This window comes from Monodon monoceros, unplaced genomic scaffold, assembly GCF_005190385.1.
Source record: "Monodon monoceros isolate NGI ecotype Baffin Bay Population unplaced genomic scaffold, NGI_Narwhal_1 Super_Scaffold_7, whole genome shotgun sequence".
NCBI lineage: Eukaryota > Metazoa > Chordata > Mammalia > Artiodactyla > Monodontidae > Monodon > Monodon monoceros.
In genome coordinates this window covers 105,697,988-105,712,716 of record NW_021703784.1, presented here as the reverse complement: position 1 = coordinate 105,712,716, position 14,729 = coordinate 105,697,988, and the positions used below count along the sequence as shown (strand labels likewise).

General features: G+C 59.9%; 1 protein-coding gene across 1 annotated transcript in view; it reads left to right on the top strand.

The window, feature by feature from the left end:
- KCNQ1 (potassium voltage-gated channel subfamily Q member 1) overlaps nt 1-14,729 on the top strand; it is a 311,701-nt gene that overhangs the window by 42,220 nt on the left and 254,752 nt on the right. Inside the window, exons 4-9 of the mRNA XM_029207933.1 lie at nt 3,046-3,067; nt 9,478-9,484; nt 11,128-11,254; nt 11,721-11,799; nt 12,161-12,257; nt 12,809-12,949. Of these exons, the coding sequence (XP_029063766.1) occupies nt 3,046-3,067; nt 9,478-9,484; nt 11,128-11,254; nt 11,721-11,799; nt 12,161-12,257; nt 12,809-12,949 (473 nt within the window). The remainder of the gene's footprint in view (nt 1-3,045; nt 3,068-9,477; nt 9,485-11,127; nt 11,255-11,720; nt 11,800-12,160; nt 12,258-12,808; nt 12,950-14,729) is intronic.

Genomic DNA, 14,729 nt, shown 5'->3' with positions numbered 1-14,729 from the left:
GGGGATGGGCCGGCAGACCCCTGTGAAGGTGGCACCGAGGGGAGAAGGGGGCTGAGGGGCAGGGGAGGAGTTGCAAAGGTGAAGGCCCAGGAAATAGGTGGCCGCTGAGGGCAGAAAGGAGGCTGTGTGGACATAGCTGCTGCCCCAGCCCTCTGTGCTCTTCCCTGAGCCCCCAGGAGGAGAGTGGCCTCGGGCATGGGCTGGGCATCCAGGTGCCCAGCAGGAGCATGCCGAGTGGCTCACGGAGATGTCAGATGCTCTCAGGGGCAGGCCCGTGAATGTGCATCAAGGACATGGTCCACACAGAGCGCCTGGCACACAGTAGGTGCAGCTGGATGGACAAAGGATCGGGCTCTGGCGTTCCCAGCATTGGGAAGATGGCAAGCCGGCCCAGCAGTTCTGGGGGGCGGGGGGGTCACTGTGCTGAGACCAGGATGAATAAATGAAGGAAGGAAGCGAAGGATGTGTCGTTTCCTTCTTTTTATCTGCTTGGGAGGAAGACGTTCCCAGATACCTAGGTGCAGGCACGTGGAGAGTTTTTCCTCTTGAAATGTGGAAGCAAAAACCAAATAACGAATTTATTTGGTTTCCAGAGTCGTTGAGATTCTGAAGCCTGGTGGGTCCTCCATCTCTCATCGTCACAGCCGACAGTTCCCAGAGTGGCTGTAGGGAAGGAAAGCAGAATCCTCACAGCATGCAGATGTCCCATAATGAAGTCATCGCTTGTCCTCAGTCCTGTCCCAGGGACCCCGTCTGCCACGCCTGCTCCCTGCCATGTCCCCACCATCTGTGTCCGACCACAGGATGCTAGTTGACTGCAAGGTGAAGTTAGCGTTCTTGCAAAAGCTGCAGGGTTTCATGGGGTCTATAAAAGCAACATTGGAGATGCTTTCTTCACCCACAGAGCCACTGACAGGAACAAAGTCACGCCAATTCCTGCCTCACTGGGGAGACAGCCGTAGGGGAAACTCTACAGTGGAAACTGTTCCTAGGCCAGAGCAGGTTTGGTTATGAGTTAAGGAACCGAAGGATCACAGTGATGGGATGGAAGGGTTCAGTGAATCTCCCAAATTCTTGACTAAAAAGGAAATGGGTAATATACTGATCAACTTGACGACTATGAAGAGAATGAAAGAAACAAACCAAGTGAAATAGCAAATAGACAGTAAAGTGGAAAGAAGCCAGACGTATCCAGCTTTACACTAAATGTGAATGGCTTGAATGCCTCTGTTAAAAGGCAGAGACTGTCAGAAGGGTTTTTATTTTTAACAAATACATTGTTCAGAGGAATTCAGTCAAGCAAACCGGTGATGACAGTTGAAAAATGAAGGGGTGGCCAAAGTGATGCCCAGCAAGTGCACACAAAAGGAAAAAACAAAAGCAGGGTGGAAGCATCAGGGTCCGTGCTGAGACCGGCCTGGACAAGGCACCATATTTCTAGGGGAGAAAACTTTTATGCATCAGAGAGCATAACAAAATATGTAAAGCAAGCGCTATTGGAAATGCAGGGGTTGACTGTGATACTCACGGGAAATTTTAATGCATCTTTCTCAGCACAGGCCGATTCTAGCAGACGAAAAAAATCAGTAGAGACACGGATGGTTACACGTTGCAATTGTGAGCAATTTCAGATTCCAACAGTAAGCCCAAATAAGTCCCTGTTACCTGTAGCCAGGCAACAGGCATCCCCAAATGTGGCTCCTTCAAACAACCATCACGAAGAGCTTAGGGTCCATGGGGACGGCTCCCCTCTGCCCTGCCTGGAGTCAGCTGGGGTTACAGGCCCTAATTCTGGGGTGGTGGGCCGCACGGTGGAAGGCCCTCTTCCCACATTTCAAAACCAGCACTATAGCTATGGATCCTAATCACGGAGGTGTTTTGTTTACACCCATGGAACACTTGTAAAGACCAGTCACTTTATGTGGCCATAAAAACACCTAACACACTTGGAAAAATTGAGAATTAGCTGTTCACATTTTCTCATCAAAGCCCAATACAATTAGAAATAAATGGTTACAAGGTCACCAGAAAGGCTTGACTATTTGGGGATTAAGCAGCGCTCCCCTCCGTGGCCATCGGGGAGAGGAGGCCAGTGGGGAGCACGCAGGCCGCGTTCAGTGATGAAAGCAGCCCCTCTGCGTGCAGGAGGGCGCTTCCCGGGCCCCCGTCCGGGCCCAACGCCGACAGGGGACATTTGTTGTTTCCACGCTGTTGCCCACGTCACTTGCCAGTGGCTTCGTTGTCTTCACGAGTGCATCTCCCCGGGGTGGTTGAAATTCACTCGTGAAAAGCAAATAATAATACAGTAAAATATGTAGGTTATATTTTGTGTAAACACACACACACGCATTTTTCTTTTTTTTTTTTTTACCAAATGCCTCCTGGGTGCCACCGTCTGCCAGGCACCCTGGGCTTGGGGGACGAGCAGGCTTTGCTTTGTCAGAATCTGCCCAGACTACCGCCCGGGGGCCCTCTTCTCGGCCGCACCTGCCTCTCCCGTGCCAGCCAGGTGTCGGGGCGCCGAACCTTGTCCGCCTGCTGACCTGGGGACACCCAGGTGGGGAGGAAGCGGGCGGCGTTTGGGCACCCCCGTGTCGCTGGTCCCAGGGCTGGAGACACCTCATTAAACCACCTGCAGCTCGTGTGACTTTAGTTGGGTTGGCACCGTCAGTCCACGTGAAATTAAAATGACCTCGCGCCACTCTCCTCCCCGCTGCAGGTGGGCGGCCTTTTTCCAGAGGCTGAGCCCGACAGCCTGCGATGCTGGGAAGGATCTGGCCCCCACGAGAATGGGCCTGAGAATGTGCCAGGGCACGGTGTGCCCCAAGGCCCCCGTCTTGCTGAAACCCCCATCACATACCCGCTCCCTCGGGGCTCGGACCCATTTGCTGTGCCTGGAGTGACAGGCGCTGGGGTTTGCAGTTACTTGCAGAACTTCGGACAGAGGACGAAGGGGGCAGTGGTGGTGCTGGAGGGGCCTGGACTGACTCCCACTGCACCCTGGCTCTCCACGGAGTGGGGTCCTGAGCGGCTGGCTGCAGGAAGGGGTTGCTCCAGGGACATCCTTGTGCTTTGCTTGCTCCCTGGCAGAGGGTTTCCCGGGGAGCTCGTGGTGGAGGAGGTGCCCCTGTGGGAGGTGGGCCCTGCCCAGTGGCCACTCAGCCTGTGGAGTCGTCGTGAAGTGTTCAAATGTGGCTCCCGTGAGGCTGGGGTTGACGGTACAAGGGGGAGCCCAGGGGACCCGACCCTCTCTGGGGAGGGGATGCAGGCCCATCAAGGAGGAAGGAAACCCCACGTGGAGTTGCCATGTGGCCCTTTGAGCAGCAGGTGGGCGCGTTGTGGGCTCAGGGCTGGACCGGGCTGCTGGGGTAAAGATAGGCCCGGCCTTGGACAGACAGCTGACGAGCTGGCATGGGGAGGGGTCCCCCGGGCTGGGCTGAGCGCTGCTGCCTGGTCGGCGGGGGGGACACAAGCTCGGGACAGGACAGGCAGCAAAAGGTCCAGCGTCTGCCAGATGGGGTCTGGGCGCCAGTCAGGAGGGCCGTCGGTGCTGTGAGACCCGTCTGGGTTGGGCCCTCTCCTAGGCCTCCCCACCTGTGCTGGGGACCGCCTCCCCACTCAACACGACCCTGTCTTCTATATCCTTCCTCCCCACAGCCCAAGGAGGTGGGTCCCGCCAGCACCCGCATTTCACAGACGGGGTCACTGAGGCACCGCGGGCTTGAGGGGCTGACCCGGGTCACCAGCCCTGGGCGTTTGGTGGCCCTGGATCTCACTGTCCTGCGGGAGGGTGGACGCTTTCGGGGGCCGGCCTGCCCCTCTGTCCTAGCGTGGATGCCCCTCGGGCCACAAGGCCACCCCCTCCCTTCTCCCAGTGCCTGACCCAGGGCCTGGCCCACCGACCCTGTCACGGCCACCTCAGGCTGCTGGGACCTCGGGCAGGATGCAGAGGGGCCCAGGGGCAAGGTGGTGGCCATGCATCCAGGGAGGCCGTGGCACCGGGGGACACAGCCGAGCACAGGGGCTCCCCACGGGTCAGGGGGAGTTGGGTGGGGAGGAGTGTGGGGGTCAGCCCCGCAGCGGGTCCTGGGCGGGCAGAATCCCGGCCCCGTGCAGGGCCACAGCATGCGCCTGCCCCAGGCCGGGCAGCTCTGGCTGGGTGGAGGTGCTGGTGTTCCGCGGTGGGGGCAGGGCGGCCAGCTGTGCCCAGCACATGTCACCAGGAGGCCCCTGGCCCTCGCATGGGTGCGCGGCTGGGAGCAGCTGGCCTCAGGCAGGCCCCTGAACAAAGAGCCTTTGAGCAGCACGCACGCCGGCTCCGCGCCCTCCGGCCAGCGGACCTTCCCGGGAATGCCGAGGCCGGCCCCCTCTGTGGCTTATCGGTCCCACATGGAGGTGGAACAGCTGGCCCTGGAGCCCGCCGACCGGGCTGTGTGCTGGGGACCCCAGCCCCCCCCCAACTGGGGACACCTGGCCAGGGCCAGGCGGCCCGCACCTCTTCCAGAGACCTCAGCCTGGTGGCCTGCGCCCCTGGCCCTGACGGGTGGCGTGGCCTGGCCCCCAAGTCCACCCCTTCTCCAGGCTCCCCCATCTGTCGGGTGAAATCCTGTTTACCCCAGAAAGCACAGGCGTCCTTCTCACCCGGAAGCCTTCGAGGGACCAGGAGCTCCCGCAGTGGGTCCCCCAGGCCCCATCTCCGAGTTGCCCACGTCTGGCATCCACACAGCCGCCTGGGAGGGTGCCGTGCCTTTTGTCCTCAACCCCAATTTCTGCTTTCCGTCGGCCCCCACCCCTCCACCCCACAAATCTCAGTGCTTAATTCCCGGCAGTTTTAACCTTCCAACTCTCTTTAAAATTGATTTTTCATCATGAAGATAACAGAGCAGTAACATCTAAGCACCAGGAGGAGAGCGATGAGGGTCCGTGAGGCTTCCTTTATTGTTTAGCAAAAACAACAAAACGAGCGCTTTCATCCGAGAAGCTAGGCTCTGCGCACAGGCAATGCGCGGGGCTTAACCTCCAGGCCGGCTCGCTTTCTGTCACATGGGGCCGTGCTCCGCGGGCCGTTCCCAGCGCTTCTGAACCAGGCTGTGCGGGCAGGGCTGAGCCTCAGAACGCATCGGGCTTTAGACGACTCTCCCGATGGGTGAGGATTCACGAGCTGATAAAAACGAAACAATAGGTAAGACGGCCGCGTGGACCTTCACCCTTCTGGGGGGGTGGGCAGTGGTGCCACGGGGATTACGAAACGCCCAAGGAATCCGCACCCTTTCCCCTTTGTGTACCGGGGCTGGAAAACCCAGATAAGCACCTGCTTTTCTGAACCTTTATCTTGACTCTCGGGATTTGCGGATTTGCTGTTGACTGCCGTTACCCCAAAACGCCGAAGGCGGGTGCGGACTGTTCCCCTTACTTGTAACTTGGTCGAGCTCGGGGGTCCCAGCGTCCGTCTGCCCGACGGCGGGGCCTCCTCGTGCAGAGCGAGCAGGGCCCTGGGCGTCCTGTGGGTAGCCGGGACCCTCGGCCCAGCGCCGCGCTGTCTCGGGGGTCCAGTGCCCGCCCGTGTCCAGTGCGGCCTGGCCTTTGCGCTTCGCTTCCTGCACAGTCCTCCGCTGGGGACGCGGCTGCACCCGAGTGACCTTTGCAGGCAATCACTGTGCTCCGTTTGCTCATTTAACAGTGAACTAACAATGGACCACAAAGATTAAGAGTCAGAGGCTCAAGGACGGAGGTTCCTGCCCCGCGGGGCCGGCCCCAAGGTCCAGGCAGAGGCCTGAGCGCAGAGCGCCCGGGGGCAGGGGACATTTGTGTCGTGGAAAAACACACTTGCCACACAGGTCACCATTTTCAAGTGCATTTAACGCATTAACAACGTTGTGCTACCAGCACCTCCGTCTAGTTTCGGAACTTTGTCGTCACCCCGAAGAGGAACCTTGCACCCGTCAGCAGTGACCCCCATTCCTCACTCCCCCGGCCCCTGGCAGCCACCGAAAGGCTTTCTTTTCATTGACATTGTGGTAAAATACATAGAACATATAGGTTACCATCTTAACCACTTTTAAGTGCACAGTTTGGTGGCATTAAGTACATTCACGCTGTTGAGGGAACATCACACCATCTGCCTCCAGAAGTTTCTGTCTTTCCAAGCAGAGACTCTGTCCCCATTAGGCACTCTGTCCCCATTACACGCTCACTCCCCTCTCCCAGACCCAGGACCCCACCGTCTACTTTCTGTCCCTATGGATTTGACTCCTCCAGGGACCTCATGTGGGTGGAATCAGACAGGATTTGTCCTTCTGTGTCTGAATTCTCTCGCTGACTGTAGTGTCCCCAAGGTTCGCCCACATCACAGCCTGTGTCAGAATTGCCTTCCTTGTAAGGCTGAGTAATATTCCGTAGTGTGGATGGACCTCAGTTTGTGTATCTGTTCATTCGATGGATGCTTGGGTTGCTTCCACCTTTCGGCTGTTGTAGATAGTACTGCTGTGAACACGGGTGTGCAAATACCTTTGAGATCCTGCTTTCTTTTCTTTTTTTTTTTTTTTTTTTTGAGGCTATACCCAGAAGTGGAATTGCTGGATCACATGTGATTCTATTTTTAAGTTTTCGAGGACCCTACACACTGTTCCACAGTGGCCGCACCATTTTACATTCCCGCCCACCGTGCGCAAGGCTCCAGCTTCTCTGCATCCGCGCCAGCACTTATCTCGCTTCCCTGATAGTAGCCGTCCTGATGGGTGTGAGGCAGTGTCTCGCTGTGGTTTCGATTTGCGTTTCCCGACGGCCAGTGGTGTTGAGCAGCTTTTCATGTGCTTCTTGACCGTCTGTATGTCTTCTCTAGAGAAATGCCTATTCAAGTTTCATACCCATTTTTTAATTGAGTTATTTCTTAGGAACTTTGTTTTTTAAAGTAATTCTAAACTTTACAAATAATACTGCCAAGAGCCACCCCAAACCCCGCTGCTTGTGAGACACATGGGGAGCCCAGGACCCGCTGCTCTGAAACTCACAGAAGGAGGGGCATGGCCGCCAGGTGCGGGGCTCGTGGCTGCCTGGAGCCCTGACGTCTGAGCGCCTGGTCTGCTTCCCACAGGCGGGGGATTCTCGGGCCTGTGCCCTGGTGTTGGCGCCCGGCCGGCTCACAGGTCCCTGGTCCATGAGGCCAAGTGCAGCTGGGAGGCGACCTTGCTTTGTCTGAGGGACAGTGGCCAGGTGGGAGGGGGCCCTTCGTCCCTCTGGTGACTGCGGTCTTAGCGGAGGTCCCTGACACGAGGACGGCCCCTTCTCCCCATATCTGTGGGGCAGAGCTCAGGGCCGTGCTCCGGCCGGTATCCTTGACCCCTGCTCACATGCGGGCACGCAGGCACCACGTGGGCTCGTGGACAGGGGCCTCTGGGCTGACTCTTATCAGTGGAGGGGTCAGGTGTGATGGGGGGGGCCTGAGCGGGACCGAGGGGGGTGTGGGGACCTGGGGAGCCGGGTGGGGGGAGGAGCTGGAAGGACAGGGCCCCAGGCCGAGCACTCGGGCCCAGGTGGGGAGGGGCGCGTGCCTTGGGCCGGCGGCAGGCTCTCGGGTGGGCCGGGGCAAGCCCTGACCCTTAGTGTGGGCCATGGGGCCAGGGCGGTGGCTTGAGCTGGGGTGTGGAGGCAGGGGCTGAGGTGGGCAGGCTCTGGGGGAGCTTGAGGCCTCTGTGTTCCCCTCCGGGGCTTGCTCAGGGCCTGGTCTGCAGAGACAGCCGAGCTGCAGGCCTGCCTCTGCCGGCTGGAGAAAACCCAGGGCAGGGAGAGTGGCCGGGGGTAGGGGTTCGGGGGGTCATCCTCTGGGTCTGGGTCACTGAGGCTGGAGACTGGTCCCCCTTTCCCTGGAGCTAAGAGGAAGCAGCCCTGCCATTCCGTGAGCCTGCTTTGGACTGGGGGTGCTGTCCCCTGAGTCAGGGGCAGCCCCACAGGAAGACTTGGGGGATCAGCCCTCCGGCAGGCCCTAGCCTACTGGCCTCCACAGATGGACAGTCCAGCCCAGTCAAAGCCCCCAGAGCAGCCCCCAGCCCAGGGTGGCCCAGGCCCCTCTGGTGAAAAAATTCCAGAGTCCCTGCAGGTCCAGAACTTTGGGCCAGCCTGTCCGCCCTCCCGGCACCCAGGTCAGTGGACAGGTGGCTCCAAAAGGCAGTGATGGCTGGGGCCACAGCGACGCCCTGGAGGTCCCGGCGAGCGGCGGCCAATCCAGAGGTCCCGGCCTTGGCCCCAAGTACCACGCTGCCCAGCACTCGAGGCTGACGGTGTGGGGGTCATTTGATCTTGGAGCAAACGTGTGCTCCCCCCGCCCTGGTCCGGGCTCTCTCCCGCCCAGCATGCCGGCGGTGCCACATTAATGCACAGCCCGGCCTCGAGCTGCATTCCAGACTCAAATGGGATTTGGGGATTAGCGTTGTTTTAAATTACTCCTACACCTCACCCCTCCAGGGGGAGAGTCCCTCAGCCACAGCCCGCCAGCCCCAAGAGGGCAGGGGGAGCTCTGAGCTCGAGGCCAGGATAATTTGGGGGGAGGGGGAGACACGCAGCGTCAACAGCCAGCCCTGGGAGTTACTTATTTATCAGAAGGTCTGTTGCAAGACTGAAGTGCAGTAAGCTCTTACCTGATATTTGTAAGATTTCTACCGCTTCGAATATGCTTAGGACGGGGCTGGAGAAGGTATTTAAGTAACAAAATAACGCATCGAAATAAGAACAAACCTGCTAAGTGACTGACCAGCCCGACGGTGTCTGGATTTGCAGAGCTGGGATGGAGGCCCTGAGGACTGCTCTTTGGGGGACTCTGTCCGCCCCCTCAGGGCCATCAGCAGTCCAGTGACCCCTCCTCTGTGAAGATGCCAGCACTGGTGTCTCAGCTTTGGGGACCCAGAGGTGGTGGCTCTGCGGCCCTTGTCGAGATGGCCAAACACTGGAAGCCGGACCCTCCAGCCGCTACCCCCCTACGCCGTCGTTCATTGCTAGGGCCTCCTGTCTGTCATCTCCTCCTTACACCCACTTAGGACCGGCTGGGCCAGAATCTCGGGAAACACACGCCCGAGACGAAGCCCTGGTACCAGGGAGCCCTCGGTCGCTCGTTGGTCTGATTGGTCGTTCGTTCATTCATTCATTCATTCACTCACTCAGCAGATCCATGTCCAGGGCCAACCAGGGCAGGCATCCTCTGGGGCCGGGGAGAGGGCAGCGGGCAGGTAAACATGGCCCCTTCCCCGGTGGGCTCAGCCACCCTCCAGCTGAGGACAGAGGTGGCACCAGCACGACCCTCTGAGGCCACAGAGCCTGCAAGCATCCACCCTCCCTCACTCTCCACCATCCCCCACGTGCCCCCAACCATACATACCCCGACCCTGAAGAACTTGACGTTGCGAACCAAGAACTTTCTTGCAAAAGGAAAGCGGTAAATTTCCCACCTTTTCTCCCATTATTCCCCGAGCTTGCCCCAAACACAAGCTGGATGGTATGAGTATTCCATCCTAATTATGGATATTCGGGAGCCAGTGTCCAGTTACCCCCTCCCGGTGGGCTCCCTGGTGGGGGAAGGCAAGGCCGGGCATGGGAGCAGAAGTCCCCAGACAGGGCTGGGTTCCCTGGGTTGGGACGGGGTGGGGACAGGGCAGGGCACCAGCTGGAAGTGAGCTGACAACGTCCTCAGGTCCATCCACGCTGTAGCCTGTGCCAGAACTTCCTTCCTTGATAAGGCTGAGGAATATTCCGTCGTGTGGATGGACCACATCTTGTTTTGGCTATCCAGGGGCCCTTGAGATTTCGTGTGAATTTGAGGGCTTTTTCTATTTCTGCAAAAATTGTCATCAGGGTTTTGAGAGGGATTGCATTGAGTCTGCAGATCACTTTGAGTGGCATTGACGTCTTGACGGTATTAAGTCTTCCAATCTGTGAACATGGGATGTGTTTCGATCTATTTGTCGTCTTTGATTTCTTTAAACAGTATTGTTTAGTTTTCATTGTACAAGTGTCCCACCTCCTTAGTTAATTCATAAGTACTTTATTCTTTTTGGTGCTAGTGTAAATGGAATTGTTTTATAATTTCCCTTCCAGATTGTTCATGGTTTGTGCATAGAAATGCAACTGATTTTTTAAAATTAATTAATTTATTTATTTTTGGCTGTGTTGGGTCTTTGTTTCTGTACGAGGGCTTTCTCTAGTTGTGGCGAGCGGGGGCCACTCTTCATCGCGGTGCGTGGGCCTCTCACTATCGCGGCCTTTCTTGCTGCGGAGCACAGGCTCCAGCCGCACAGGCTCAGTAATTGTGGCTCACGGGCCCAGTTGCTCCGCGGCATGTGGGATCTTCCCAGACCAGGGGTCAAACCCGTGTCCCCTGCATTGGCAGGCAGATTCTCAACCACTGCGCCACCAGGGAAGCCCAATGCAACTGATTTTTGTGATCAACTTTGTATCCTACTTTGTTGAACTCGTTTATTAGATTTAACAGTTTTTTTGCATGGAATCTTTAGGGCTTTCTACACATAAGATCATATCGTATGTGAACAGAGATAATTTTACTTCTTCCTTTCCAATTTGGAAGCCTTTTATTTCTCTTTCTTGCGTAATTGCTCTGGCTGGGACTTCAGTACTCTGTTGAATAGATGTGGTGAGAGTGGGCATCCTTGTCTCGGTCCTGATCCTAGAGGAAAAGCTTCCAGCCTTTCTCCGTTGATATGACGTTCGCTGTGGGGTTTTCATATATGGCTTTTATTGCACGGAGATAGTTTCCCTCTATTCCTAGTTTGTTTACTGTTTTTATCATGAAAGGGTGCTGAATCTTGTCAAATGCTCTTTCTGCATCCGTTGCGATCAGGAGACCATGTGATTTTTTCCCCCCCGTCCTGTTAATGTCATGTATTACATTGGTTGATTTTTATGTGCTGAACTGTCCTTGCGTTCCAGGTATAAATCCCACTTGGTCATAGTGTCTAATCTTTTTTCTATGGTACTGAATGCGGTGGTGGACCTGGGCCTGTCCAGGTGGGCGGTGCAGCAGACCAGGGCCCAGGCCGCCTGCTCTCAGTGGGCTCACGGAGGAGGGGGAGGGGTGCACGGGGGAGGGGCCCGAGGTGAGCTCATGTCCCTCTGTCCCCGCAGGAGATCGTCCTGGTCGTGTTCTTTGGGACGGAGTACGTGGTCCGCCTCTGGTCAGCCGGCTGCCGCAGCAAGTACGTGGGCATCTGGGGCCGGCTGCGCTTTGCCCGGAAGCCCATTTCCATCATTGGTGAGTCACGCCCGCCCCCCGGAAGCTTCACCCCGAGGTTTCCTGGCAAGGGCTGAGCCCCCTCCCCCAGAATCTGGCAGGTGGACCCCCATCACGAGCACCACCAGGCAGAGTCCCTCCTCCGCCTGTGACAGGGCAGGATCCCAAGGCCAGTGGGGTGACCTCCCACGTCCCCCACACAGGAGCCAGCCTCAGCGCCCAGGTCCTCTGTCCCAAGAGGCTGCTCACAAGGCAGGGCATCTGGTCAAGCTCAACACAACCTGGGCTTCCGCTGCCCTCAGCGGCCTGCGAGACAGGGCTGGGGAGGTAGGCTCGGGCGGCCTCTGCACGTGCCTGGGACGGAGGGCCTGGTCTCCCCATTGAGGTGTCTCCGTGTCCCCGCTGTCGGGCCCTGTCCCGCCTGACCGCCAGGCTCCTTGCCGGTGTCCAGCTGCCAGGCTGGTGACGGTGGCGCTGTCCCCTCCAGACCTCATCGTGGTCGTGGCATCCATGGTCGTCCTCTGCGTGGGCTCCAAAGGGCAGGTGTTTGCCACCTCGGCCATCAGGTAGGCGGGGCTGCGGGCTCCCCGGTGTGGGGGTGTGAGAGTGGCGGGGCCGTGTGCTGGGGGGGGCAGTTAGGCTCAGGGCCGGTGCTGAGTTGGGCAGGAGCGCTTACTCACTTCTGTGACTCAGGCTGGGACCTAACAGTCTGGGGCCCTCAGTCTGCTCATCTGTAAACTGGGGTGATCCTGGGGCCGCCCCCAGAAGGTGGTCTGGGGGCCAAAGGAATTGAGAAATGTACAGGTTTGGCTCCGGGCCTGGGGTGCTGCCCCCACCTTGACCCCGGGCTTCGGGAGGGGGGAGGGGCGCACGGGGGAAGGGGAGGGGCACGTGGGGGACGGGCGCACAGCGACCTGTCTTCCGCAGGGGCATCCGCTTCCTCCAGATCCTGAGGATGCTGCACGTCGACCGCCAGGGGGGCACGTGGAGGCTGCTGGGCTCGGTGGTCTTCATCCACCGCCAGGTGGGTGGTCCGGGGGGCGGGAGGACAGGGTCTCGGCCCAGCCTCGGCCTGAGCCAGCTGGGCCGTCCTGCCCCCAGCCTGAGGGGCACATGGTGCCCACGTCCCGCAAGCTGGGACAAGAGACTGTCAGGCAGATGGAAGGACAGAAATGCCACATGGAAAAGGGTCCAAGAGGCCCCGAAATCTAAAACGGGGGCAGATCATGGTCAGCCCCGTGAGGCGGAGATGGCTGACCCGCACCCCTTCGTGAGGCCCAGCCCCGCATCTCACCGAGGCTCTGCGGGAAACAGCCGGGCTGCTGGTCCAGGGCACTGGCCTCGCTCCTGGAGGCTGAGACCCAACGCTGCCACTGACGAGCTGGGAAAAATAAGTTATTTCTGAAGTCCGATGTCTGCATGTGAGACATGCTGGCATTTATGTCTACTTGGTGGGAAATGTTGGGGCTTGGTGCCGGCAGGCCCCGCTGCCTGTGATGTCTGCCCGGCGCGGGTGCGCAGGGCCCCGGCTGCCCGTGGGCGCTGGCGGGTCACACCTCCTCTGCTGTCTCCCAGGAGCTGATCACCACCCTGTACATTGGCTTCCTGGGCCTCATCTTCTCCTCCTACTTCGTGTACCTGGCCGAGAAGGACGCCGTGAACGAGTCGGGCCAGGTCGAGTTCGGCAGCTACGCGGACGCCCTCTGGTGGGGGGTGGTAAGTCGGGACCTTTGGGCCACGCGGCCACTGCCCACCCTGAGCCTGGGCGGGGCGGGGCCGGGATGTCGCCCTGGGGCTCTGGTGTCTCAAGATCTTCCGCCTCGAGACCAGCCCGCAAACGCCTGAAGCCCCACCTGGGCACAGGGCTCCGCGCACAGAAGGGCCCCGCGCTGGACGCGTAAAGCCCGAGAGTCACCATTGTGGGGTCCGTGAGGTTTTTATCTTTGTACCTGCCGTTTGGGAGGCAGGTCTGGCGGGACGGAGAGTGACTGTGCAGTGGGCACGACGGCCGCATGCGGTCCCAGCTCCCGCCTTCCCCGGGGCCGGCTCCTCCGCCACCCTGTGCCCTGCGTCTGTGAGGTTCTGTGCTGGCCCCTCAAGTATCCCTGCACCAAGGAGCGTGACTTTGTAGAGCAAACAAAAGCCACCGTGACAGGTCGGGGGATGCTGGGAAAAAGGAAAGTGCTCCCACGTTTTGACTGCGCACCCGGCCCGCAAATTCTGTAGCCGGCCCCGGGCAGCGGTGACACAGAGGTACCCCGGCTTCTGTCCTGGGGGCCTGGAGGCTCCCCCGCCTGTGAAGTTGGGCTCCTTGGGTGTGCCGTGTCCCCCTCCTGCAAGCACCCAGCACCCGGGCCTCGGCCTGGAAGTGTCCAGGAGCGTGGGCTGGCTCCTTCCAGGGATCAGGCTTGTGGTGGGGAAGGGAGACGTGGGGCGCGGGGGGCGGCACATGGCCATGCTGTGGGCGGTTGCAGGGGTCTCCGCCCACTGCAGGACGTCTGAGCTGTGTGGCCCCCGGGGCCTGCTCACCACGGAAGCCCAGCATCACTTGTGTGTGGGCCTCAGGGCACAGAGGACACCCCTCAACAGACCCTCCGCTCGGGCCTTGTGGGGAGACAGGTCCTGGGCTCTCGGTGGCAGGGTGGCCAGCAGCTTACCGGCCTGGGAACAGCACGTGCAGGGGGCCCTGAGGCGGCCCGGACAGACCCTGGCCGTGGGGGAAGGCAGGGCTGCAGCCCGAATGCCAGCGCCGTGGGCCGGCCTGGGGTCTCCCTCTTCCCTGTGGGGTGCGCTTGGGTGCCAGGGGCTAGTGCCCGGGGTCCGGATCAGCCTGAGCAGCAGAGTGGGTGACACCGGCCCAGCCGCGAGCTGCCTGAAGCTGAGGGTGGCCGGTGGGAGCCCCTTTGAGCTGGGGGCTGGGGGGCTGACGTCCAGGCTCGCTCAGCCAGGGAGAGGAGAGGGTTGCAGGCTGCACGAGGTCGGGCCGAGGCCTCGGGGCAGCTCCAGGTCCAAGGGGTCCCGGGTCCGGGCAGTGGCTGTGCCGGGCCCTGGCCGTGTCTGTCCCTGACTTGCTTCCTTCCGGAAGCGGGGTAGGGGTTCGCTCTCTCCCCGTGTTCCCCACCAGCCTCCACAGGGAGGCCCATCCCGGATGGTCCGGGTGGGGCGGGAAGCTGCCCCGTGTGCCTCCACCCACACCCCCGTGAGATCCACACGTGTTGGGGTAGGGGCGCCTGATATCGGCCGAGTCAGCGTTTTTTCTGGAAGCTTCCAGTGTGCCAGGCCGCCCAGGGAAGGCAAGCTCTGCCGGCCCTCCTGCAGGCCTGTGCCTCCACAGGCCCGGGCGTGGCAGCCCCCGGCCCATCCCCCCCAGCAGGTTCGGTGGGACAGCCCAGCGCCGGGCAGGGGAGGGGAGGCGTCCTGGTGACAGGCAGGTCCTGTGGAGGGACAGGATGCCCAGAGCCGGGAGGATCCCCGGGGCCGGATGGCGCGGTGGGAA